The 25,481-nt window shown below is 54.6% G+C and overlaps 2 protein-coding genes and 2 non-coding genes across 9 annotated transcripts; all 4 read right to left on the bottom strand.

Annotated features, from left to right (window-relative positions):
• Nucleotides 1–884: 884 nt before the first annotated feature.
• On the bottom strand, nt 885–17,740 carry TNPO2 (transportin 2). Of its 5 annotated transcripts, none has more exons than XM_070416248.1 (25): nt 17,598–17,739; nt 16,122–16,233; nt 14,811–14,886; nt 14,575–14,724; nt 12,427–12,533; nt 12,199–12,332; nt 12,037–12,118; nt 11,840–11,962; nt 11,615–11,733; nt 10,539–10,599; nt 10,275–10,440; nt 9,936–10,088; nt 6,974–7,199; nt 6,609–6,780; nt 6,061–6,147; nt 5,875–5,982; nt 5,631–5,789; nt 5,054–5,141; nt 4,772–4,870; nt 4,126–4,221; nt 3,717–3,792; nt 3,351–3,450; nt 3,197–3,271; nt 2,982–3,083; nt 885–2,877 (listed from the first exon to the last, which is right to left on the bottom strand). In XM_070416248.1, exons 2-25 carry the CDS (start codon nt 16,218–16,220, stop codon nt 2,794–2,796), a joined length of 2,742 nt encoding a protein of 913 aa, XP_070272349.1. In that variant the 5' UTR covers nt 16,221–16,233; nt 17,598–17,739; the 3' UTR covers nt 885–2,793. The 5 variants fall into 5 exon arrangements, with proteins under 5 accessions (XP_070272349.1, XP_070272346.1, XP_070272344.1 ...); XM_070416245.1 differs by having other exon boundaries at nt 2,791–2,877; nt 2,957–3,083; nt 3,717–3,822; XM_070416243.1 differs by lacking the exon at nt 17,598–17,739 and having other exon boundaries at nt 2,791–2,877; nt 2,957–3,083; nt 16,122–16,249.
• Nucleotides 4,939–5,013, bottom strand: LOC139011966 (small nucleolar RNA ZL2). Its single transcript, XR_011471764.1, has one exon. It is a non-coding gene; the product is annotated as a small nucleolar RNA ZL2 (small nucleolar RNA).
• LOC139011942 (small nucleolar RNA SNORD41) lies at nt 6,849–6,917 on the bottom strand. The gene has a single exon (XR_011471745.1). It is a non-coding gene; the product is annotated as a small nucleolar RNA SNORD41 (small nucleolar RNA).
• A 4,110-nt stretch (nt 17,741–21,850) lies between the features above and the next one.
• TRIR (telomerase RNA component interacting RNase) lies at nt 21,851–25,160 on the bottom strand. 2 transcript variants are annotated; one of them, XM_070416241.1, is made up of 3 exons: nt 24,763–25,141; nt 22,603–22,680; nt 21,851–22,294 (listed from the first exon to the last, which is right to left on the bottom strand). In XM_070416241.1, exons 1-3 carry the CDS (start codon nt 25,099–25,101, stop codon nt 22,187–22,189), a joined length of 525 nt encoding a protein of 174 aa, XP_070272342.1. In that variant the 5' UTR covers nt 25,102–25,141; the 3' UTR covers nt 21,851–22,186. The 2 variants fall into 2 exon arrangements, with proteins under 2 accessions (XP_070272342.1, XP_070272343.1); XM_070416242.1 differs by lacking the exon at nt 21,851–22,294 and having other exon boundaries at nt 22,604–22,680; nt 24,786–25,160.
• Between the last annotated feature and the right edge of the window lie 321 nt (nt 25,161–25,481).

The following is a 25,481-nucleotide window of genomic DNA, read 5'->3' as shown; positions in this document are numbered from 1 at the left end:
ATTTGCCTTAGTAATTGACGCTATTTTACTTATCTCCCACAGGCCTGGTGCTGGGCCAAGCTTTCTACAAAAATGTCTAACTTGCCATATGGCAAATGGGAACATGGGCCCCTCCCCATGTTCCAACTCCCCCTGCCACCCTGGGAAATACAGTGAAGGCCATCTGTAAGCAGACTGTGAGGCCTTGGGAACCTGGCCAGCAACTCGGGCTAAGAACAGCCAAAGAGAAGCTTTTTTAGATGTGAGCCTGAATTGTAAACAGCTAGTGTTTTGATCTCAGAGAGGCACATCCCCCTCCATTTTTCTGTACTCTATACAGCACCAGCCAGCCGCCCCTGGTGCTACCCGTGCACAGGCTGATGGGACTTAGCAATTCGTCTTCACTGGCTGACCACCACAGGTGCGCATGCAAGTCCTCATGAACCCATGTCTTTCACAGCCAGTCCTCCAGGTTATTTCTTTGGAATCTATGAACAGTAACACTGAAGTTTTCTGGGACCTCGGCACTTTGTATAACACATGCCCAGCTATCCAGTGTGGAAGTCAGTTTAGTCTAAGGCAGGTGGGGATCTTGAACCTAGGCTATAATATTAATGGTTCCCCTTTAGTGAGCTCAGGACATTCAGTGAGCTGTAATTATGGCCGAGAGAATGCACTCCATGTATTTATTACATTTAATCTTTACCTTTCACGTTTAACCTAACCATTCTACGGGGAGGAAAACTGAGGCTCCCAAGTAATATGCCTTGTTATTGCTTAGTTCCTTTCCCACTCCCCCAATTATTTCCTGAATCTTGTGCACCCCCATTCTTAAAGCTTCCCAGTTCCTTTCAACATCTCTACTGCCAAAGACAAGGACACAGGAGGCCAGGTGGAGACCGAGGTTTCACAAGAAACTGATCTTTACTCAACAAAGTTCTACACAAGTGGAATCTCACGCCACCTAGGCGCCAATCCCCAGCACAGCACGGTAACAAATGGACAGACCCTGGAGCCCGCAGGAGGAAGAGGGTAAAGGGGAAGGAGGGACATGGGAGCAAGTGGGACTGTGGATCGAGGCCAGTCAGGGTCCACAGCCCAGGGCAGGGAGGGTTGAGAAGCTACAACTTCGTTGTGCAAAAATCAACCAAAAATAAATTAAAATTAAATAGTTTAAAAAAAAATAAGACAATGAACCAGACTCCCACTTCCCTGAAGGCAATTGGAGACCCTCATCCTGGGTGGAGGAGTTTCCAAACCCATCAGCCAGCCAGTCCAATCCACACACCCCAAGACCCAGCAGAGGATGCTCCAAAGAATTGGAATTACCAGGAAATTAAATGGTATTAAAATTTTTTTTTCTTTTTTCTTTTTTACAAATGGCTTCCAGAGACCTGCTGGAGTTTCAAGGGGGAGGGAGAACCAGCTGTGTTTATGGAATGTGCACCAAGTGCCCCTTGGAATAGAGGCAGGGCCTGACCCTGTCTGAGAAGACACAGGACTATGATGGGGGCAGGGTCCAAGAACCCAGTGGGATGGATGGAGCAGACCCTAAGATGCAGGAATCATCAGTCCCCCCAAAGCCCCTAAAGGGTCCCCTAAAGTAAAAAGCAGGGGAGGAGAAAAAAGAAAACATTAGGGGGCTGCAGGGCCCAGCTTCATTTCTAGGCCAACTCAGAATCACATTCCCTCTAGTCCTAGGGGATCCTCTCGCTGTGACCACATCCCTGGCCAATCCCAGAAGGATCCCTAGAATCACTGCCCCAATCTGGTAGGCTCTTGGGGCCGCTGGGAGCAGTGATGAACAGGAAGACTCAGGGCCTCACCACTCCTCCTCTAAGCCCTTGCTTTCCTTCTTGCTGGCAAAGCATAAGCTTTTGTCTGATCAACATCAATTAAATGCCCCGGCCCTTATTATAAAAACTTGGGCCTGGAACTTGAGGACTCTCAGGAGCACAGAGAAATAGACTGCCCTTTAAATGGACACGCTTATGGAGAGAGGCAGGGGTAGGTGTCAGCCGCTCTGGCCACTGCAGCTCTCTTCCAGAAAAAGGCCCCAGCCCAGTGTCTTCATGTCACTGGAGCACAAGGGAGGGAGGAAGGGAGACCTCTGGCCAGCCCTAGCCACTCCTCTGGTCCCCACTCTTCTGGCTGGGATGAGACAAGGAGAGGGACACGGTGGCTGCGGCTGCCGTAGAGCTGGCAGAAGTGTGCTGAGCAGGTCCAAAGTGTGTGTGTGCTGACAGGGCAGCCCCAAGGTGGCCATCCTCTTATCCCGCCCTGGGTTCCCAGCAAAGGACCCCAACCCACCCAGCCCTCCCCAGTCATCATCAATTCTGGTAAAACGGCTGAAGCGTCTTAAACTCTAGATGCAGGTTACACGGAAGGCCTCATGGGTTAACTTAGGGGTTCACTAATTCTACTGTCTCCATGCAGTCAGGGAAATGGTGGGGCAGCTGACCCAGCCTAGCTGGCTGCAGCGCCCACACATGCGTGTAGCCACGTGTGTACGTGTGTGTCCGCACCTCTACAGGGACCCCCCCTCCCCGCCTGCTTTCCCCCTGCCTCACCCTAAGCTGGATTCGGTCGGCGGTGTTGATTCTTCCCTCCCACATGGCTGGCCTGAGTCGGCTGCCTGTGGTGACCCTACTTAGAGAAAGGGGCCCTTGCTGCCAAGAAGTCCCACCCCCCTCCCATTTGTAGGATGAGTGTGGAGGCCCCACCCACCTGCCCACCACTGCCGGCCACACAGGCCAGGCATGGCAGGTAGATGGGCAGGGAAGGCATCTGGATTTGGGTCCCACTCACTCCTCCCTAACCCCCCTCGACCAGGGCACGGCAACTTCTGGACGCGGTGTGCTCCCCAGCCACCCCTCCGATGACGACGCAGACAGAAACCTGCAGGGAGAGGAAGAATCAGGGCCTGTGCTCCCTCAGCCCGGATGACAGCACCAGCCCCTACATGCAGCCTCCTCACCGGCAGTCTCAGTGCTCCTCTAGACCCCGTAGAAGGCAGCCAACCTCTCCTTGAGCAACGGCGGGAACTGCTCTGAGAACTGCTGCCAGTTTTCCTCTCCAACTTGGTCTTTGAAGCCATGGAGAATCTGCGGGTCGGGGAGGGACACCAGAACAGAGCAGATGAACTCAGCCTCTCCCCCCAGAGAGCCTTCCCCCTGCCACCTCCTGGGACTACATCAGGGCGAAGCAGGGGCCTCACCTTATAAAACATGTCCCGAAGGTCATCCTTAGGGCTCACCCAGGAGGCTACAGCATCGCAGAAGAAAATAAAGTCCTGAAATGTGACGGATCCCATGTGAGGGGCCGCCCGAGCCCAGCCCCAGTGCCTTCCCTCAGAGCCCAGCCGCCCCAACCTGCACGACGCCCCCGGGGTTGACGCCTATCATCATGCAGATGCCTCGGAAGGCTGAGTCCTTCTCCTCATTGTCCCTGATGTTCCTGAGGGATGTGCACCTGTGGGGAAGGTGAGCAGGGGGGAATCAGCCGGCAGGGGTGGGGCAGGAGGGGCATCCATAGGAGCAGTGGGTAGAGGGGCTGGGGTGGGCCTTGTGTCTACGGGGCATGGAGGAAGCAGGGGGTCAGAGGGTGATGGGGCTGGGACGTGCATCTGAGGGTGAGCAGGGCTGGGTGGGCACAGGCAAGGGAACGGATTGGGCCGGTCCCACCCACTCTGCCGCCCGGCCCACCATGCGGTAGGCCCCACACAGACGAGCACACACCAAGGCCGGATGAACTGCTGCAGCATGGGTGCCACCTCCTGTGGGCACACGTAGCCCAGGCGGCCGATGGTAATGGCTGGAATGGCAGAGGGACTCGTCAGGCGACCTGCAACCCCGAGTGGCCCCGGGACAGTACATGGGGGGGCCTCTGGCACCAGGCACCAAGCCCCGTCCCACGGGCCACAGGGGAATAGCTCCTGCCAGCCACCAGGGCCTGGAGCTCGGCCCAGCTTGGGTCTTCCCTGGAAGCCAGCATTAGCTTTCTTGCCTCACCTCCCAGAACCCCTTCCAGGTCCTTCCAGATACCTTCCCTGTTTCTTTCCCAAGGCCACGTAACTACCCTCCCAGCCAAGAAGCCCACCTCCAGGAGGCGAGCAAGGGGGCGGCAGCAGCCAGACCTGGCGCCCACCTGTATTTTCCAGCAGGGTCTTGGGTGTGTTGGGCCGGTTAATGATCTCCACCAGGTTGTTGAGGACCATCTGCACATAAGGCTGCATCTCTGCCCCTGGGGGACCAGACAGTCAGAGCCACACACAGCCCATGCCACCCATGCCAACCACCACAGCTCCATCTAGATACTGGCCAAGCACATCTAGTGACGGAGCAAAAAAACCTTAGCTGGTTCCTGGGCCAGGACCCATAGCCAACCAGAGGTAGATCCACACCCTCTAAACACCAGAAGCTTCCCTAGAGTCACTGATGAACACCAAGGTGAGGCCAGATGGCCAGCTCCTTTGCGGGGAGAGGGGAAGCTGCCCAAGTCTCCCTACCAATCCCTGTGGAACTGCATTTGGGGTGGGGAGGTGGCAAATTGTCCAATCAGAACAAGGCTCCTGTCCTGCCTCTTTACAGAAGCCAATCACAGATGGCCTTTCAGCCATTCGGCCCATCTCTGATGAAAATGCTCAGAGGTACCCACTTGCCCCTGGCCCATGGGAGCCTTCCTCAAGGAGCACCAGCACCCTCTCAAGGGGACCTGTCACTCAGAGCCAGGCTCCAGGCCAGGAACAGATCAATGGGGAGGGGCAGAGCCTGCCCACCTGCAGGGCACTCACCCATCTGCATGCAGATCTCGCCAATGGCCCAGGTGGCATTGTTGCAGACAGAGATGAACTCAGGGTTCAGGTTGGTGCCCAGGATGGGCATGAACTCAGCTGGTGGGGGAAAAGAGGGGTGTTGAGCAGGAGGACCGGCAGGGTGAGCTCCTGGACCGGGCTGGGTAGGCCCCATCAGACAGTACGAACACATCCTAGTTCGGTCACAGTCCTCCCTGGTCATTGTTCCATCACTTGAGGCCAGGGCGGGGTTGTGAGGTGAAGAGGAGATGGGTGTCGTACCAATACAGGGCTTGACGTGGATGAAGCAGGCTTTGGTGAGGTCTCCCAGGAGGGCAAAGGAGCTCTGCCGAACTTCAGGCATCGAGTCCTGGGGGTCAGAGCAGGGTCAGCACGGCACGGCTCCCCTCCCCCCAACCAGCTGGGGTCCCCACTAATCCCTCAGCTCAGGGCAGCTAGGGGAGCAGTCCCAGGAACACAGCCTAACCCTTCCACTCCCAGCACCAAGGCTGCGGGCCCCACATACACCAGGGCTCAGGGGCCGTGTGAGCCAGTGCCTTGCTCAGGGCACCGCTGCAGAAGGAAGGGGCACATGTAACCGCTGATACATGGGCTGGGGGTGATGGGGAAGGGGCTGTGCTTTCACGTTTTCTATTTTCTACTTCTAAGTTTTCTACATTGTTGCCTTGAAAATGAGTTTGTACTCATGTCTTAATCAAATGCCTTTTTAAAAGAATTACAAGTTTTTTTAATAGGCCCCCTTTCCCTGATGTCCTTGGGGACCCTGACCCCCCAGGGTGGCCCACACAGGCTGCTCGGTGTCATCACTGTGAGAGGTCTGCGAAGGGTGCCCACCCACCTGCATGCACTGGAACAGCAGTGTCATGATGTTGCTCCGGGCCACCAGCTGCTCCACGTGACCACCCAGGCCCTCGGCCAGGCCGCTGAGCAGGTCTAGCGCCACGATCATAAAGTCCTTATCGGGAGCCTCGTACTGCTCAGGGTGCTGGGTATACATCTGGGCACAGAGGGGTAGGCAGGAAGGTGAGGGCGGTAGGCCAGGGCTGGAGCAGCAGCAGAGGAGCGGGCAGGTGGGTGCTCACCATGGCCTGGGCCAGTGTCTTCTGCACTAGGGTGACGCAGCGCTGGTAGACAGGCTCGCAGTAGGGCAGGAAGCCGCTCTGCAGGGCAGTGGCCACGGATGACAGACACTGGTGGGAGGAAGGCAGGAGAGGTGAACTTGGGTGGGGTGGGGCAGGACTGTGGGAGGGAGCCTGAAGCCCACCCACCTCCAGCAGAGGAAAGAGGTCCTTGTCTTCATCCTTGAGCTCGTTCCACTTCTGGATGAGCGGAGGCATCAGCTTCTGGATGTATTCCTGGAGGGGGAGCAGGAAGTTGGGGCTCTCTGGGCAGAGGTGGCAGTCTGGGAACCAACAGGGCTCCCTATGACCCATGAGCATCTATTGCCTGAGCAATGAGACCTGGCTCCCCACTGTGTCTCATGGGATCCTGCAAGGCCTGGCCATCCAGCCAGACCACCAGTTCTTCTCACCCATCCCAAGCTCCGACCTATCCACCACTGCCCCTTCAGGAGCCTGGGTCAGCCTCCTGCTACCCGCAGGCCCCTGAGCTCCCAGCACAGCACTTACCATGCTGTTTCATAACTGGTTGTCTCCCCCACTAGACTGGGAAAGGGCGAGGGCAGGGGCCAGGGCTCTCTGTCTACCTGTCGAGGTCATGGCCATGTCCCTGGTGTGCAACACGGGGTTGCCGCCAGGTCCCTGGATGCCAGAGGTAAGCAGGGAATCGGGAAGAGGGAGGTGCTGTGGGGTCTCACCGGCTGGTTGAGATGGTGGCCCACAGAGTCAGCCAGGGTGCCGATGGCATCATAGAGGATGAGCAGGTTCTTATGCTGGTACTTGCCAAAGGCAAAGACAAGAGTGTCCAGGATATAGCTGAGGTAGGGCACCAGCTCTGTGCAGGCCTCCTCCTCCAGGGTGGCAAAGGCACTAGAAGGGGAGAAAGGGCTCAGTGGGCATCTACAGGTGGGGGCTGGGCCAGAAGCAGATAGAGCACCCGGGATCAGCCAGTACGAATACGTTAGAAATCAGCGAATATCAGAGGTAATGAGTGTCATCACTTCCCGGATGGCAGCCAGCGGCGCAGGGGGTAAGGACTGGGGGGCCGGGGGCCAGGGGTCACCTGCAGGCTGCCTCCTGCACCCTCTTGTTGCCATCTAGGATGCGCTTGAGCAGTTCTGTCATCAGAGGCTTGAGGTGCATGTCTGGCGGCTGGCTGACCACCCAGTGGGCGTAGCGACTCAGCGTCCAGCAGGCAATGGAACGAACCAGGGCCTTCTTGTCCGACAGGCACTGGATGAGGTGTGGGATCAGCTCGGGAAGGTAGGGTACCATGCCCTGCATACAGCCTGTAAGGACAGCATGGGGACAATCCTGAGTCCAGTTGAGCCCAGCCACACCCACTCTTTAGGGGAGAGGATCAGCCGAACCTGTCAGATGGGGAAACTGAGGCTCAGAGGTTAAATAACTAGCTCAGAGCCCTGACCTAGTAGGTCAGTTGGTTAGAGCAGCATCCTAATATGCCAAGGTTATGTGATCCGTCTCCCATCAGGGCACATACAAGAATTAACCAATTGCCCTAACCGGTTTGGCTCAGTGGATAGAGCGTCGGCCTGCGGACTGAAGGGTCCCAGGTTTGATTCTGGTCAAGGGCATGTACCTTAGTTTCGGGCACATCCCCAGTAGGCGGTGTGCAGGAGGCAGCTGATCAATGTTTCTAACTCTCTATCCCTCTCCCTTCTTCTCTGTAAAAAATCAATAAAAATATTTTTTTTTAAAAAAAAAGAATCAACCAATGGCCCTGGGCTGTGAGACTCAGGGGTTAGAGTCAGTCCGTGCACCAAAGATCATGGGTTCGCTTCCCGATAAAGGACACATACCTGGATCGTAGGTTGAATTTCTAGCCCCGGTTGGGGCGGGTGCAGGAGGCAACCAATTGATGTGTCTCTCACATGGATGTTTCTTTCTCTCTCTCTCTCCACACCCTCTTTTTCTCCTTTCCTTCCTTCCACCCTTTCTAAAAATCAATGGAAAAATATCCTCAGATGAGGATTAACAACAAAAAGAATCAACCAATGAATGCATAAATAAGTGGGACAACAAATCAATGTTTCTCTCTAAAGTCAGTAATGAAAAAAGTTTGAGTCAGTGAAAAGTAGGATCAGGAGGGGAAGCCATAACAGGGCAAACCTTTCTTTGCCATCAGCTCCACCCCAACACGGTCACTCATTAATTCACAGATGACCGGGCTGCACACTCACTCAGGCTTTGTGGGCAGTGACCACAAAGGTTTCTTTTGAAACTTTTCCTGGATGTTTGTGATATTTCTTTCTCTATTTTCCATCTTCCTTTTTTTTAAAAAAATGAGTATGTCTTTTTTTTTTTTTTTTTAATCCTCACCTGATGATATTTTTTTCCATTGATTTATTTTATTTTATTTTATTTATTTATATTTTTATTGATTTCAGAGAGGAAGGGAGAGGGAAAGAGAGATGGAAACATGGATGATGAGAAAGAATCATTGATCAGCTGCCTCCTGCACGCCCCCCACTGGGGATTGAGCCCGCAACCCAGGCATATGCCCCTGACCAGAATCAAACCTGCGACCCCCAAGTCCGCAGGCTGACGCTCTATCCACTGAGCCAAGCTGGCCAGGGCTTCCATTGGTTTTTAGAGTGGAAGGAGGCAAGGAGGCAGATAGAGAGATATAGAGATAGAGATAGACATAGAGAAACATCAACGTGAGACACACATCGATTGGTTGCCTTCCTCGCAAGCCCCTACCCACCACCAGGGATGGGAATAAAACCGAAACTCCTTGGTCCCCGAGCTGATGCTCTACCACTGAGGCAAACTGGCCAGGGCTATCTTTTTCTCTTAAGTATGTTTTTATTGATTTCAGAGAGAGGAAGGGAGAGGGAGAGAGATAGAAACATCAATAATGAGAGATAATCATCGATCAGCTGCCTCTGGCATGACCCCTACTAGGGCACTAGGATGCATGTGCCCTGACCTCCTGGCTCATAGGTCAATGCTCTTTTAATTAGAGAACACAGATAATAGCACACCCCCTAATAATCTAAGAGAAGAGACCTGTTTTTACTGGCTTAATGTTAGTTCCTCCAGTTCTTTTTCATGAATATGTAGAATACCTAATGTGAGGGGACCTCTCCTTAGATAAATTTTGAAAGCTCTCCAGGGTGAGGGCTCCTGAGCTTATCTTAATTTTTAAAAATTTGTATTAATTTCAGAGAGGAAGGGAGAGGGAGAGAGAGATAGAAATATCAACAAGAGAATCAATGATCAGCTGCCTCCTGCATGCACCCACTGGGGATCCAGTGCGCAACCTGGGCATGTGCCCTTGACTGGAACCGAACCCAGGCCCTTCAGTCTGCAGACTGATGCACTATCCACTCAGACAAACCAGCTAGAGCTGAACTTATTTTTTAGGACAGGCCTGGATGCTGAGACAGTCACAAGTGATGCCGGTAACAGACTCGAAAAGCCCTCTGGTTCATTCAAGCTGTACATTCCATCAGGACAAAGGGCGCTCGAAAGCCACATCAGTAATAGCCCACCATGTGAATTTGTAGAAACATGACCACGGCACACTTCTCATTCTGGAAGGCCAGCCCCGCAGCCAGGGAGCAGGTTTGAGGCTCAACTGCACCCTGGGTAACTGGGGAGGTGATGAACATCCCTCTGTAACTTAGTGTCCCCATCTATGAATCCCATCTCATCAGGTCGGACTGAGCCCATAGAACAGGCTGCCTGCCACGGGACATGCACTGCGGAAGTGACATTATTATTGTAGCTATAATTATGCTACGGCCTCACAGAATTGCATGTCCATGAGAATTAAGGAGAGGGTTTGCATTTCAGGTTTGGGGTTCCTTTAAGGCTCATAGGCTGAGGGTAAGATTAAATCCCAGATCTGTCTGGAGAGGCTGAGCAGGCCTCTGGAGGGAACTCAGGGATGAGGTCCATCACCACTCTCTGCCCCCAGGCAGCTCCGCCTAGGCCAGCCCGTCTCATGCTAGCACAAGGGTCAGAGGTCAGGCAGTCAGGACAGCCAGGGCACTCACCTTCAGCGATGGCGCCCAGCACTAGGATGCCTGACTCCTTGACGACCCATTCAGGGTGAAAGAGGAGGCCCTTGAGCAGGGGAAGGAGGTGGGGCAATAGTTCCTCCCGGAAGACATTGGCCAAGACATCCAGTGCAGCCGCCGAGCACTTTCCTGGGACAGGAAGGAAAATGGTGGGGAGGGGGAGGCAGGCTCAGGGAAGCCCATCAGGCAGGGCCTCCTCCACCACACCCCCAGGTCAGAGATCACGATTAGGATGACCTTCACGATCTGCTCCAAGTAAGTTTCTCCTCACCTTCCAGCCCCACCACCCACCACCCCTCCTGCCGGGCCACGCACTCAGATTCCAGTCCGATAAAGCATCATCGTCATCGTCATCCTCAGCATCCTCAGAGCCGTCGGGCCTCTCGGCCTCGTGGGGCAGTGTCACCGTGCGCGACTTGTGGAAGCGGGGCTTAATGTCCTGCTCGCTGTCGGGGACTGCCTCGTCCTCTTCCACATCTCCCTGTGGGCCAGACAAACCGCTAAGCACCACCAGAGCCCCAGCCCCAACTCCCACCACCCTCACCCACCAGTCTGTGCCCGGTGGTCAGCCCAGCTGACCTTGAGCAAGATAATGTCGATTTCCGAGTACTTCATCCCATTCACCAGGATAGGGATCAGCCTGTTGGGAGAGAGGCTATTCACTGGGAGGCAGGGTGCCCTGGGGGAATTGAAAGCCTGGGCAAGAGGAAAGCAGAGGTACAGATGGGAGTCAAGGGCAGACTGTAGAGCGCACAGTGATTCTGCTGGCCCCGCATCCCTTCATTTCCCTTAATGGGAGCTACCCCAACCTAGTCTCAGCCACTGTGACAGGCACAGAGCTGACACCACTCCTGGCTCCACAGGAAGGCTCTTGACCCAGACCTGGACACCTCTGAATACACTGAGCTTAGAACAGTGCCTGACCCCTAGTTCTAAGGCAGGGACACGTGGCCCAGTCACCAGGAACTTCCCTGGGATGGGGCCAGGTGAGGGGAGCAAACAGGCAAGGCAGCCAGCCCCATCCGCTGGCGCCCATGTACCTTGGGGTTGGAAACTGTGATTAGTCTTCGCTGACTTGGGGATAGGTGAGTGATCCAAGCTGACCCTAGGAGTTTTGCTGGAGATACTGGTCAAGAGGGAATTCTTTTTCAGAGGTTCCTAAGCTGTAAAGCTGTAGAAGGCCACAGCCAGGAGGGAAGGTCATGCCTGAGAACAAAGCCAATGGAGAGGAAGTAGATCTGAGACTAGACAGATGCCTTTCACATCCTTTGAGCACCTGGACCCAACTATGCCTAAAGCCTCTCTCGACTTCTCATTTATTCCATCTATAACTTAACTAACTTCTAAGTCACTAAAGCTACATTCATATCCTCCAAAATATATGCAGGCACCCAGCGAGTGTTTCCCAGTGGTTAAGTATCGACCTATAATTCCTGATCAGGGCACATGTCTGGGTTGTGGGCTGGATCCCAAGTAGGGGACAAGCAGGAGGCAGCCAATCAGTGATTCGCTTTCATCATCGATACTTCTCTCTCCCTCTTCCTTCCCCTCTGAAATCAATAAAAACTGAACAAAAGTGTGTGCAGGTATAGAAAGTAAGCTGAAACAGGAAAGGTGGAGGCTGGGGTGGGACAGCACACAGGAGAGACACTCACTGGACCAGGTGGGAGGCCAGGACGTCCTTGCAGATGGGCTGTTCGGCCAGCGTCAGCCAGAACTCACAGGCCTCAAGGGCCACATTCTCATCGTGGTCCTGGGTCCTCTGCAGCATATACTAGGGGAGTGGAGTGAGAAAAGCTGAAGGCCCTGCCCAGCTGGGGGTGATGCCCGCTGTGCCCCCAGCCCCACAGCACCCCCCAGGCTGGCCTGGGTGTGCACACCTGGATGATGCTATGCATGTGGGGGATAAGCCTGTCGATTCGCACTTCCAGCAGCATCACCAGGGCGCGGCACACGTTCTTCCGCACCTCAGGGTCATCGTCCACAGCCAGGGCAAACAGGTGCTGCAGGGAGGGGAGGGTCAGCCACAGCAGGGACCCTGGCCCTCACCCTGCTCACCCCCAGCCTGGCAGCCCACCTCAATGAAAGTGTCAATATTGTCCATCAGCGCCTGGGCCCGGTCCATGATGAACTGGTTCACACAGGCGATGGCATGGGACCTGGCAGGGAGTGGGCATGTGGGTCACCCCCGCCCTGCCTACTCCAGGCCCCCTGCAGACCCCTGGGGAGCTGCACCCACCGGATCTTGGGGCTGCAGTGCTTGAAGAACTGCAGGAACTTGGGGATCATGATGTTGAGGGGCCTGTTGAGGGCATCGCTATCCAGGAGCTCAGACGAGTCTTCACAGATCTTCTGCAGGGCGCCAAAGGCTCCCTGAATAGTGAGGAACATACATGGATGCGGGTCTAGGTCCAGTCCCGGTTCCCACTTGGGGGCGGGGGCTGGGGGGCCATGGCCCATGGCCTACCTCACATGTGTTGTAATCCTCCGAGTTGAGCAGGTTGCACAGCTGGGGCAGCAGCTCAGGCCACATCTGCAGCTCACCCTTGGAAGCGATGGTGGTGATGAGAATGCCTGGGCGGCCAGGAAAGGACGCTGCCTCAGGCTGGGTGCAGGTGGGCTTGCTCGGCACCCCAGTTCTCCCTGCCACTCTTAGGATGCTCTCCCTGTGAGCCCCACACACCTTCTGAGATCCTCTGAGCCTTACTGTAAATCAGCTCAGTTCCAGGTCTTGGGATGCAGCACAGAACTAAATACAAAGTCCCTGCCCACAGGAGCTGTCTGTCTAGTGAGGGAGGCTGCTAGGTCAACATAAACCTGCAAAACACCTGGGAGGCTATACGCCAAGAGCTAAAGGGGGAAATAAAGCAGAGAAGATGGCTAGCAAGGGCTGAGGACGAGGGTAGCAACTTAAAACTGGGTGTCCAGAGCCTCCTCCAAGTGACATCTTGATATCTGAGCAAAGGCCTGAAGGAAATGAGGGAGCAGCATCCGGGTCCCTGGGTAAAGAGCATCCCAGGCAGAGAATGGCAGGTGCAAAGGCCTGAGGGCAGGGGCATGCCTGGAGAGATTACAGATGGATAAGGAACCACAGGGCCTGAGCAGAACCACAGGGCCTGAGCAGAACCACAGGGCCTGGGAGGGGCAGGGAGCAGGTCCAGGAGGGCCACATGGCTTCCTGAGACCTTGTACTGCTTACTGGAAACCCAAGTACAACCTGCAGTAGGCATCTGAATGAAGGATGAAGGCAGTACAGGGGTTTGGCAGCTGGGCTGAACGTGGGTGATGTCAGTGCAGAGATAATATTTAAAGCCAGGAGGTGGCAGTCTTTCCTAGGGGAAGCTGCTGCCAGTGCCAACACTCCAGATGACCCTGGCTTACAGCTCTGCTAGTAAGGGTGCTCCCTGAGGTACTGTGAATGCAGTCGCAGTCCCATCCCTGTCTGTGTGACGTTGGCCACATCACCTAACCTTTCTGTGCCTCAATGGGAACAAAGACCACCAGCCTACCAGGGCTATTGGGAAACTTCAGTGACGTAAATCAAGTATCCAGAGCAGAGCCTGACACCCAGAATGCACTTGGTGAATTCAGATCCTTCTGCTGGCATGTGAGGAGTGAGGGTGTATTGCTGGGGCTATGAGTCTCTTAACAAAAGCCAGGGCTGATCTTGTGGTAGGTCCCAGCATCTATCTTAAATTTAACACTATTTTTCTGTCTTTATTTCATTTTAAGACTACCTTCCCTTAGGGCAGTGGTTCTCAACCTTCCTCATGCCGCGACCCTTCAATACAGTTCCTCCTGTTGTGGTGACCCCCAATTTCATTGTTACAAATTGAACATAATTAAAGCATAGTGATTAATCACAAAAACAATATGTAATTATATATGTTTTCCGATGGTCTTAGGCGACTCCTGTGAAAGGGTCGTTCGACCTCCAAAGGGGTCGCGACCCACAGGTTGAGAACCGCTGCCTTAGGGTAAACGCATCTGTCTTTTCACTTAAAATAGTTACATACAACACCCTTTTAAAAGCAAGTTTTAAGAGTTGACAAAGATTTTAAAGAAACAAAAATGTAAGTCATTATATGTCAACTAACCTCAATAAAACTGGGGGGAAATGTAAGTCAGTAACAAATAGTAGGGATGTATTTATCAGTAGTAAAAAGGCTTAAGATAAACTGCTCGAAAATTGTGGTCATCCTTCTATTAACTCCCTCACGCAGCCTTCCAGGAATCAGGAAGTCTCCAAGGCAAAGCTAACTCACTAATGACAGGAAGCTCCACAAGGGTAGGGAGCTCTGATTTTAATCTGCTGAGCCCTCAGGACCTAACACAAAATTCTGGGCATTGGGTGACTGCCTCCAAAGCAAGAATGGCTATTTCAGGAAGGAGTGGTTCAGAGCATGGACCTGCACTGGTCACTCCTGAGCTCTGCTACTTACCAGACAAGCCCTCAACCTCTCTGTGCCTCAGTTTCCTTATCTGCAAAATGGCAGTAGTAATAGTTCTACCATCCATGGTGAATCAATAGCCTTAACACTTTGAGATGCTTCCTGGCTGAGAGGAAGGGCTCAGGGCATCACAGGCTGACTCCTGCTGCCCCCCACCCCCTTACCTATGGTGGCTCGGATGAGGGATGAGGCATCTCCGATGTTGTTCAGACACTCCTGCTTGATGAAGTCCGCCACAGGCGGCGGGAAGCTCTGGTAATGCGCCTTCACATTGTTCTTGAGGATAAGGCCGCTGAGAGAGCGAGTAGGCTCATCTGGGGGATGAGAGCTGCGGCTCAGGGGACCACAGGGGAGCGAGTGGGGGTCTAGCCTGCCTGGCGGGGCATCGAGGGCCTCATACCTTCTGACTTGAGTCTGGTCAGGACGAAGATCAGGTAGTTGTTGAAGTCGGGAAACTGGTTCAGTTGTTTGAGTTTCTGTCAGGTTGTTAAGGGACTTGGGAGACAAGGGCCTTCCCCCGGTGGGGCCCCCTTCCTACCATGTAGCTGGCAGGACCTCTGACCTCTGGGACCAGGCAGCCACCTGTCCATCCCCATGCCTACAACAATGCAGTATTTCAGGCATGTCAAATGCATCCAGGAGGTGAGGGAGCATCCCTGAGCTCCCCACCACTCTTGAAGACCTGGCCAGAGCAGGTAAGGATTAGCAGGCCTGGCTCTGTGTGAAGATGGCAGCTGCTACTCAGCTATGCTTACTAGCAATCCAATGTTGTCTGCTTTAAAAAAAAAAAGGAATCCGAGCCCTGGCCAGTGTGACTCAGAAGTGAGAGCGTTGCCCTAGCTGGTTTGGCTCAGTGGATAGAGCATCAGCCTGTGGACTGAAGGGTCCGGGGTTCGATTCCTGTCAAGAGCACATGCCAGGGTTCCAGGCTCGAGCCACACTAGGAGGCGTGCAGGAGGCAGCCGATCAATGATGCTCTCTCATCGCTGATGTTTCTCTCTCTCTCTCTCAAATCAATAAAAATATATGAGAAAAAAAAAAAAGAAGTGAGAGCATGTTTGCCAGCACACAGACAGGTTTGATTCCCAGTCAAGGGCATATACATGGGTTGTAAGGTTTGATCCCCACCCTGGTGGGGGAGGCAACCAATCAATCTCTCTCTCTCAACTTCCTCCCTCCCCCCTTTCACTCTCTCCAAAAATCAATGGAAAAAATATCCTTAGGTGAGTATAACAACAACAAAAGAGGAAACTTGCCAATGATTTAAGTATTTTAAGTTTAAGTATGTATAGGCCCAGTTGGCATGGCTCAGTGGTTGAGTGTCGACCTATAAACCAGGTCATGGTTCGATTCCTAGTCAGGACATGGAGGAGGCAGGCAATCAATGGTTCTCTCTCATCATTAATGTTTCTATCTCTCTCCCTCCCTCTCTGAAATCAATAAAAAAATATTTTTTTAAGTTTAATTATTTTAAAAAGTATTTTGAACAACCAATCGAAAAAAATTTTTAACCATGAACCTAAACAAAAGTTGAATCCCAACTAGAGGTGTCATTCCCCCAACCCCAGAGTCACATTTCTTCTGGAAATGGGACCCAAAGATTCTAACCCTTAATTCTCTGCCAAGGGATTAGGGGATGGGCCCCATCCTCTGTGGCCTTCAGGGGATGCAGATGTCTGCCCAGTTCCCCCAGGCCCAGAAGGAAGGATACATCCTGCACGATTCGCTGAGTGGCTGTATTGGGTGACTGCGAGTCTTTAAGCAGCTGTAGGACCTGCTGCAGACCCTGCTCGTCTGGCTGCCAGTCCATGGTGCAAGGCAAGCTGCAGGGATAGGAGCTCGGGTCAGGGCTCGGTCACCGGGGCTCTGTGTGAGACGGGACTGAGACCCAAAGAGTTGGCAGCAGAAGTGTAATCAGAGGAGTGCTGCTGCCAATTCAGCCAAACTAAGTGCGCGGGGGGGGGGGGGGGGGGGGGGGGGGGGGGTCCCAGCAATCTGCACCATTCACGGTGGCACAGTAGCAAGCTTGGGAGAACAGGCAGGGAGATGTGGAAATGGGCCATGGGAGGCAGTGGCTGGGCCCGGTGGATCATCATCTGGCGGGCAGAGCCGGGGGGTGGGGGTGGGGGTGGTTCTGCAGCCCCTGGCTGCAGGCCCTAAGGTTTCGAGGGTCCAGCCACTTCTCCAACCAGGTACCCTGCCCCAGACCTTGATAACCTCTGGCCCCCGTAGTCTCCCCAGTGCAAGCAGATCCCCCTTCTCCCGAAATTGAGACCTCAAGCTCCGCCACATCCTCTGCGGAGGCCTGGGGGTCTGGTCCCTGAGCCTCCCTAGGTGCACCATCCCAAGGCGTTCCGATATTCATGATCCCTGCCGCCTCCCCTAATCCAGCTCAGCCGGATACCAGACTCCCGTTTCAGGCCTAGCTGGACCAGCGATTCCCCTGAATCAGGGCGCTTGCCTCTCCGAGAGAGAGAGCCAGTCAAGGATGCCCACCCTGCGACAGAAGCAGGTCGGTCCCTGTCCCTTTCCCCCAAACAGGTCTGGCCAAGCCTGGCCCCCATTCCCGCCCTCCGCCCCGGTCAGCAGCATCTCCTGCCGACGGATCTCCGCTGCTTCCCCCCATCAAGTTTGGACAAGCCCCCACACCATCTCCAGCCGGAAACCCCCTTCGTCGATCCCTGCGGATTCCCCCCAATTAGGCCGGGCCGAACCACCCCTGGGGCACTCCCCCCAACGGATCCAGAAAAGCCCTCTAGGCCGAAGTCTGACGACCCTCCTATCAGAGCCCAAAAGAACCCCCAACTTTTCACTGCGGCCTCAACCAAGGAGACCCAACCAAGCCCCACCGAAGAGCACCCCCCACCCCGCACACACCCGATCCTCGCGACGTCCCCCAATCAGATGATCTCCAGCCCGACCCTAGGCGCCCCACTGGCCGGATTCTCTCGGCACCAAGAGCGGACCGGGCTCCGAGGCCCCACCCCCTAAGCCCGGCTCGGTTTCCCCCTCCCCCCCGCACCCGTTCCTGCCGCCTCGAGAATCGGGCCCAACCCGAGAACCCAAGGTTCGCGGCCTTTACGGGTCAGGCGCGGCCCTGACGCCCGGGCAGCACAGGCACAGACCCTGACGGGGGTCAACGCCAGGTGGAGCCGAGCAGGTCCGGTTCCGGGTGAGGCCCACTTACCCGGCCCGAGGCAGCGGCGGCGGCGCCTTGTGCTGCGGCTTCTCGTGAGACTCGCGCGGAAGGAGGGAGCCAAAGCGAGGGAATTAAAAAAAAAAAAAAAGAACCACACACTCATACATACACAAACGCGGCCCCACATGAGCCGCGGCGGCTCCCGTACGCCGTTCAAATTGGCCCAACCAAGCCAATCGGAAGCAGCAGCGGTCGCACGTGGCCGTGCACCCGGGAGACCCAGGCCCCGCCGAGTTGGGTCACGTGGCCAAAGAGTGAGCGCCTCTCGTGGCCTCTCTGGCCGGCCGGTCCTCCCATCGTCTCGTCTTTCTCAGCTGGTCTCACGTGGAAGCTCCAGCTAAGTTTGGCGGAACCTGGGACTTGGGCCGTGCAGTGGACACCGGAACCGCTCCGCCAGAGCCAGCTGCGGTGCCGGTCACCCCCTCTGAGAATTTAACTGCCTCCCTCTCCCCATCCAGAGCGTACTTGGTAGGAGTACAGTCTGTGTGCTCAAGTTGAGAGTAGAGGGAACAGCCGCGGGTGGACTTTATACCCCAGAGACCAAAAAAAAAAAAAAAAAAAGCCAGACAAAGGGAGTGCCGGAGACAGGCTCATCCTACCGCAGCCTCTGCTACATTTTACGTTATATACTTCCCAGATTAAATTCCAGTTTAACAATTTTTACAGGGACATGAAAAAAGACAAGGATGTAAAATTTTTAATGAAATGAACTAATAAAATAAACACTGGAGCAAAACGCCCCAATCCCTTTCCCCACTTGAAGCTGAATGAAGTGGAACGGCCCAGGAAGTTTAGGCGAGAGCAGGGTCATAAAGAAGGCATTTTTGTGATCTTTGCGCCGCCGTAGGACAAAGTGGGGCCCTCTTCCTCTTACCAGCAGGAAAGAGCTGGAGACCCAGTGCTCTGAGGACAACCCAGCCCTGCCCTGAGAGACTTCGTGGCCTCCGGAGAGGCACAAGGTCAATTTTTGCCCCAGCCTGGAGGAAGGGGATCGGTTTCTCAGCCCACTTTGCGTTGACAAAGTCAGTCCTGGTTCCGTTCATTCATGAGAAACAGGTGCTTAAGACCCCTCTTGCCGAGCACTGGCTTGGGAAAGGTCGGCTGGCGCCGGGCTCCACCCGACCGTCGGGTTCCCTAAAGCAGCAGTCTCGATGCCCACCATAGCGGGCTGAATTGGACAGACATCTGATTGGAGAGACACGTGCGCGAAGCCACTGCCTACGCATGCGCAGTGGCCTTCCCTCGCCGGCACTTATCTGGACTACAATTCCCTCCTGGCACCCGCGGCTATGGCTCTAGCTGAGACTCAGAGCCTGGGGATTTGTAGAGCCCTGGAGGTGGGCGTTAAACAGAAGAAAGTGAGGTCGAAGGGCTGGCAGAATGTATATAGGTTTCCGGAAAGTGTATGAACGGTGGGAATTTTTTGCTCAGGGTTGGGGATTGCCCCAGATAAGGGTCAGGTGGGGAGCGAGTTAGAGATGCAGGAGAGAATTTGTTAGGGTTCACCTCCCTTTTAACTCGTAAAGTTTCCAGCGACTCTGCACAAGCCTCGGGAGAGAGGGGATCGGGGCAGAATAAAGTGGCCCCTGCTACCTGTATGGCCCACAGTACTGGTAAGTTTCCTCTCCCCAGCTGGTGGATTTGAGTACTGAAGTGGGACTCCCCACCCCATTTCTTAAGCACCTACTACTGCCTGTAAGGCAGTTTCTAAATGTAATTCTCACAACAGCCATGTGCATGGCAAACTTACTTCATCTAGAAGCTCTAGGGCAAAAAGACACTCAAGGAGCTGATGCCCAACTGTGAATCTGAGATGGCAGACAAATGCCTATCACTTTACAATAGCCTCTCTGCCTGTGCATCTCATCACACTGAACCGGCGTTTAATGGTCAGCATTTCTCAAACACGACCACCAAACAAAAGCCAGTTGCTTCACCCAGGAAAGCAATGACAGCTGTTCGAAATGTCATAGTTACCACTGACTATATGAACATTAGAACATGACTCTAGAGATGGTTCTGCATTTTACATCTATTTTATAGATGAAGAACCTGAGCCACAGAAAGGCTAAGTGACTTACCCAAGATCAAACTGCTAACAGACATCAGAACAGTTTGAAGCCAAAACCTGCAATTTTCTTTTCCTCCCGCTTCAGACTTTCCCTAGGTCAAAGCTGGTGAGCACCATGAAGTGAGGTGCCAGGACTCCATCAGCTCCTCCTGCCGCTTGACACTTCAGAATAGAAGCTGAGCTGCTGCAGGGGCGACCTACTTCTCCCACATGTTTCTTTTTAAAGATCCAACCACTGCTGATGGCTTCCAGGGAGTAGGAAGTAGAGGTGGCTCCATGGGCTATGTCCCCTCCCCCCACTAGTCACACTTGGGTCAGCTCAGCATCCCCAATTTGGAAGGAAAGCACTTTGGGTCAATGTAAAAAACAAAACAAAACCAGCCCTAGCCGGTTTGGCTCAGGGGTTATAACCAGGGGATAGAGCATTGGCCTGTGGACTGAAGGGTCCGGGTTTGATTTCGGTCAAGGGAATGTACCTCAGTTGCAGGCTCCTCCCCAGCCCAGGCCCTGATCAGGTATCTGCAGGAAGCAATCAGTTGATGTCCCTCTCTCACATAGATGTTTGTTTCTCCCCCTCCCATTCTCTAAAAGTCAATGGAAAAATATCCTTGGGTGAGGATTATAAACAAAATTTAAAAAAACAGACTTTATTGTGTATTAGCAGGAAATGAGAGAGGGTATGTCTCCTGTTCCAAAGTCTGCTTGCTTCCTCAAGTCAGGGATGGTTTCAGCTTGAGGTTTTTGTACCTGCAGTTCTTTCCACCTGGAATACTTCCAAAGACTCTTCACTGCCAATCCCACCTTCTTCAGAACTTGGGACAAATGCCACCTTCTCAGGGAGGCAGGCCATCCATGACCTACTTAAAATCGCCATCTCTTCCACTCTTATATCAGTCCCCCTTTCATATCCCACCCCAAATGGATAACCATCTGATGTGTCCCGTTTGTTTCTTGTCTGTTTTCCCCAACTAGAATGTTAGCTCCACTAGGACAGAGAGTTTTGTCTGTTCTGGTGCTCCACCCCAGCTCCCACACGCTGGAACCCGGCAACAGGCTACGCTCTCCCAGGAAGGACCACAGCTATCTGCCCTTCCTCCCTCTGCCTCCACAGGTCCCAGTGACCACCATGATCCTCCAAGCCCTGCTCTTCCCCTGATGGAAGGGGCACAGGAACCTGGCCATGGGATAGACTGGAGTGCTGAGCTGCTCAGCATTTGGGCCATGTTGGGGATCCCAGGTCGATGTTTGAGAAGAGGTTGGAAGGCGAGGGCATCATAAAACATTCCAGCTCCATCAGGATTAACAAAGGGGCCAGGAGGGCATTAGAGGGGCACTAGGGAAATAAGACTTCCTTTAGGACACCCTGTCCCCTAACATGTCAATAGTCATGCCTGCAAGATGGGACAAACAAGCCGTGTGCTCCTTCTCCTATGTATTCCTTTTCTGATCATATATACAGCCGGCGGGGCCAACCCCAGCCTCTCCTGTTAATATAAAACAGTGTGTTGCTCCTTAGCTCAAAACCCCCAAAGGCTTCTTCTCACTAAGAATAAAGTCCCAAGTTTCCACCCTAACACACAAGGCTCTATATGTAATCCACTCGCACTTCTCACTCACCTGGCTTGTCATAGGGGCCTCCTCAAGCTCCCCTAAGGGCCAGGCACTCTCTGGCCTGTCTTTACACTGGCTGTTCCCTCCACCTAGAACCCATTTCCTCACCTCACTCAGGTCCCTGATCATATGTCAATGAAAACAGACACCCTTCCCCAGCCGCTACCCTGTACTTCTTCACAGGCACCTCCCAAAATGGTTTCCTCTTTTTGTTTGTTTCCTTCCACAAGGGCAGGGAGCAAGCATGATCAGTTCTGTCCATAGCTGTGGCCCCAGCCCAGGCACAGAATAGGTACTCAGTGTCTGCTGAATAACAGCTTTGGCCCAGCCCAATGGGACTGTGAAGAGAACCTGAACATCAGGAACAACAGTGGGGGGTGCAGTCAGGGGTGGGGGGGGAAAGGGTCCTAGGGAAGAGTCCAGGCCTACTGACGGGGCCATACCCCCATCCTCCCCAGACCCCGAAACCCCCCTCGCCAGGCCAGATCCAGACTTTGGAAAGTGTAGCAGGGGAGGCTTTAGGTTGGAAGGAGCAAAGAAGGCAAACCAAGCACACAGCTCCAGCACTAAGTCAAGTTCTTTACTTCCCAGAAGTGATGGCTAAGGGAAGGAGGAAGGGGAGGGCGAGAAAAGGAAGACAGAAAGAGCCAGAGAGAGCGAGGAGGTGGGAAGAGAGGAGACAGTAAACCACTGTTCTATGAAGTCTCAGGAGGCAAGTGCTCAAGGTAAAAAAGAGTCCTGGAGGATCGTCCGCGGCTGCGGGAAGCATCTTGGTTTCCTTCTGTGTTTAAGTCCTTGGGGGGAAGGGCTGCTGCCGCCGCCGCCGCCGCCGCCACATTAAATAGTTATGTACATCGCAGAGAGTCCCAGGCCGTGGGCAGACGGGGGAAGGGGGTCATTTCACCAGGGGCCGAGTTTTATCATCATCGCCGCACTGGTGGGCTTTGTACTTTTTCACTTCTGCCATGTACTTGGCCCATGCATCACCTTTACTTGTTAATACCTGTGGGGAGGGGGGCAGGGGCACACAGGAGGTTGGGAAGGGGATACCAGGGAGGCCAGGAACTGGGGTCAGGACTGTCCTGAGACAGCTGACCCACCCCCAGTACCACCACCCAGAGGTCCTGGATTTGAGGTAAAGATATTCAGAGTCAAGTTATCTGGGGACCTTGTTGAAAGCCCTCCTCCCTCACCCAGTACCCCCACATCCAAGGTCCAGATGCTAGACAGGGAGGGACAGGGATGGTTAGCCAGGTGCTGAGGCTGTTAAGGAAAGGCCGCACGGGTAGCCCCCAAACCTGGCCTGCTCACCTCATCCTCCGTCTTCTGCTTCTTGGCTACTATTCCCGTCTTGAGGGCTAGTTTGTTTCCGCCTCTGCGCTTGCCCACCTGGGTGAAGGGACAGAAGACTGCAACGGTTACAGGAGTCGGGCCCGCCCTTGGCGGCGCTGAGGCCCACTACACCTTCCTAGCCCGGCCCGGTGGCCCGTCCTGACGCCGCGCCCAGCTCCGCCAGCCGGCCAACCTGCGCAGCAATCAGAGAGGAGCACACGCGACTCTTAGCGCCTGCCCTGGGCCCATGATACCCAGGCAGTCTTGGGCCCCCATGATGCCCTCCCAGGGAGCGAGAAGAACCCCCACACCAGTGGGGACAGGCTCCGTCCTCACTCTCCATGCTGAAGCCTCACCCTCCCCTAGCAGTGACCACGCAGGCAACAAGAGCTCCTTTTATTAAGCACTTACTGTATGCCAAGCCCTGTGCCCAGTGCTTTGCATGTACCACCTCCTTTCACTTTCATAGTTACAACCATACCAATTTTATACATGAGGAAACATTTTTGAGAAGGAGAGGCCTGTACCCTCGGTCATGTTGGCAGCAAACAATGGGACTGAATTAGGGTCGAGTGGGTCCAAGCCACCGAGCAGCATCCTTAACCACCAAGCCACACTGTGTCCCTGAACCTAATCTGGCCTGGCCTCTTGGAGGGTGCTCCCGAAACAGCCCCTCAGTGAATAAATGAAAAGGCAGGGACTACTACTCCCACTCAGCTCCTGGCATTTCCCTTCCTCAAACAGAAGCCTCACTCCGGACTCTTGTCCTGGTCCTCCATCTGCTCCCACTGACGGAGGCTTCCCGTGCCCCACAGGCAGCAACGAGCCTGAAAGGCATCATCCTACCTTTCCACCCATCAACCAGGCATTCAGGGACCTGCATAGCTGGGACTAGTCGTCTCACACCCATTTTTGGTGGAAGAAGAAACTTGACCCCCAGTCTGTTATTCTCTCAAATTTTGGCATTTTTTCCCCACACCACAGGGCCTTGATCTCAACACCTGAGACAAAGCAAGCTCAGAATGGAAAATCAATATAGATGCCATTTACTTAACCCACAGCCCCTCAATCTCGCACTAACGACTTGTGGAGCTGGATCACTCCTGCTGGGGAATTTGGAGTGGGGGTTCGAGGAGGGCTGCCCTGAGCATTTGAACAATGTTGAGCAACATCCCTGTCCCTGGTCCCCCCGCAGATGTCAGCAGCACCCTCTGGCCCAGTTCTGACACCGAAAATGTCTCCAGGCTTCCCTAAATAGGAGGAGCATCTCCAATTGAGAAGGACTGACCACGGCCGGGTCACTCGTTGGTCAGAGCATGGACCCAACAAGCCAAGGTTTCGGGTTTGATCTCGGGTCAGGGCACGCACAAGAACCAAGCAATGGATGCTTCAATAAGTGGAACAACAAATCACTGCTCGACTGTCTCTCTCTTTCTCTCTCTCTTCCCGTTCCTAAATTTAAAAAAAAAAAAAAAATCTTTTTTTTTTTATTTAAAAAAGTAAAAAGAGGACAACTGGTCCAGCCCTTTCTATCAGACAAGCCCCGTGATCCTTTTCCAGGATGGCCTCACTGAATTCTCATCACATCAGAAGAGGAGATGTCCGTTTTTCCAAATACAAAAAATGAAGGCAGGCCATCACAGACGCTCCAGGAAAGCAGCGATCGTGCCCGTCTGGTTCACCCGGGCACAGCCAACGCCTAGCACAATGCCCAGCACCAGGGAAGGGGCTCAACAAACGGACACTGGGCGAAGGAGGCTCAGGGGAGCTAAGCAAATCTCCTAAAGCCACACAGCAGGCGGTCTGAGTGTCTAATCCACACACCTGAGACTCCAGATTTGCATTCGCTCCCCTCCGAGTAGGGGGAGACGGTCCCAGTTTCCACAGTTATGGCACCAAACAGGCATCCTGGTTTCCCCATTCCCGGCTCCCGGTCCTCACGGGCAGTCTACGGGGAAGCCTACCCTCGCCCCCAAACCTCTCTCGTGGGGAACCCAGGTTGCGCATCTTCGGCGAGAGACCTGGAGGTAGCCCTCTTCGGGCCGGAGGGGGGCCCCGGCTCCCGATTCCCTTTCTCGGGCCCGATTCCCGCTGCCAAGGGAGGCCCTGGCGCCCTCCCCCACCCCCGCGGCTCCTTACGAAGCTGAGCGTGGGGCCCGGGCCGCCCTTCCTCTTCGGATCCCCGGGACCCCCGGCGGCGGCGGTCGCTGGCTGGTCGGGTCGCGGCGGGCCCGGAGGCGGCTCCTCCTGCCGCTGCCGCTGCTCCTCCTCCATCTTCCGCTTGAACAGTTCGAGGAAGCTGCCGTCGTTGGCGAACAAGTTCACGCCGCCCGACACCGGGCTCGACATCTCCTCGTCCCCGCTCTCGGGCGACGTCCCTGGCCCCGACTCAGCCCATCGGCTCCCGCCGCCGCTGCCCGCCGCAGGGCCCGGCGCCTCCCGGCCCGGAGGCTCCGCCCGTCTCCCTCGGGCAGCCATTTTGTCACCAGGTGCGGCGCAAAGGACTCCGGGAAGGCCGCTCCGGCCCGCGCTTGGCGCCCGACTAGTCGGTCCCGGGCAATGCATGCCGGGAAGAGCCGTCTGGTCCTCAAGGCGTCGCAGTGGAGGCGGGACCTGAGGGCGGAGCGAAGGAGGGTAAAAACCGGCCGGCGGATCCGCGGGCTTTTCCGTTCAGCTAGGCTTGGGCGGGCATCACGGAGACGTGGTGTAGCGGGCTCTCAGGAGTGAGGTTTCCGCTTGAGACGGGGGTGGGGGTGTGGGGGGCATAGCTTTCCGTGGCTAGGACCCCCTTCTTAGCACCAGAGATAACCTCAGTGGGGAGGGATCCCTTTTGAGGCTGTGTGCTCAACTGACACCTT

The sequence above is a fragment of the Myotis yumanensis genome, unplaced genomic scaffold, assembly GCF_028538775.1.
Source record: "Myotis yumanensis isolate MYYU_CA2020_CCGP unplaced genomic scaffold, mMyoYum1.0.hap1 SCAF_5, whole genome shotgun sequence".
NCBI lineage: Eukaryota > Metazoa > Chordata > Mammalia > Chiroptera > Vespertilionidae > Myotis > Myotis yumanensis.
The sequence above is the reverse complement of the archived record's forward strand: the minus strand, read 5'-3'. Positions and strand labels throughout refer to the sequence as shown.

Coding starts and splice junctions, on each gene's coding strand:
- TNPO2 (XM_070416248.1), bottom strand. CDS start 16,220: ATGGACTGGCAGCCAGACGAGCAGGGTCTGCAGCAGGTCCTACAGCTG. Junction 7,200..9,935: donor GCTGGGCGCCATCGCTGAAG/GTGAGTGCCCTG, acceptor CTGTCCTTACAG/GCTGTATGCAGGGCATGGTA. Junction 3,451..3,716: donor CAGCAGTTCATCCGGCCTTG/GTGTGTGCTCGT, acceptor CCTTCCCCACAG/GTGCACATCCCTCAGGAACA.
- TRIR (XM_070416241.1), bottom strand. CDS start 25,101: ATGGCTGCCCGAGGGAGACGGGCGGAGCCTCCGGGCCGGGAGGCGCCG. Junction 22,681..24,762: donor CGGGCCCCACGCTCAGCTTC/GTAAGGAGCCGC, acceptor CCCTTCACCCAG/GTGGGCAAGCGCAGAGGCGG. Junction 22,295..22,602: donor AGCAGAAGACGGAGGATGAG/GTGAGCAGGCCA, acceptor CCCTCCCCACAG/GTATTAACAAGTAAAGGTGA.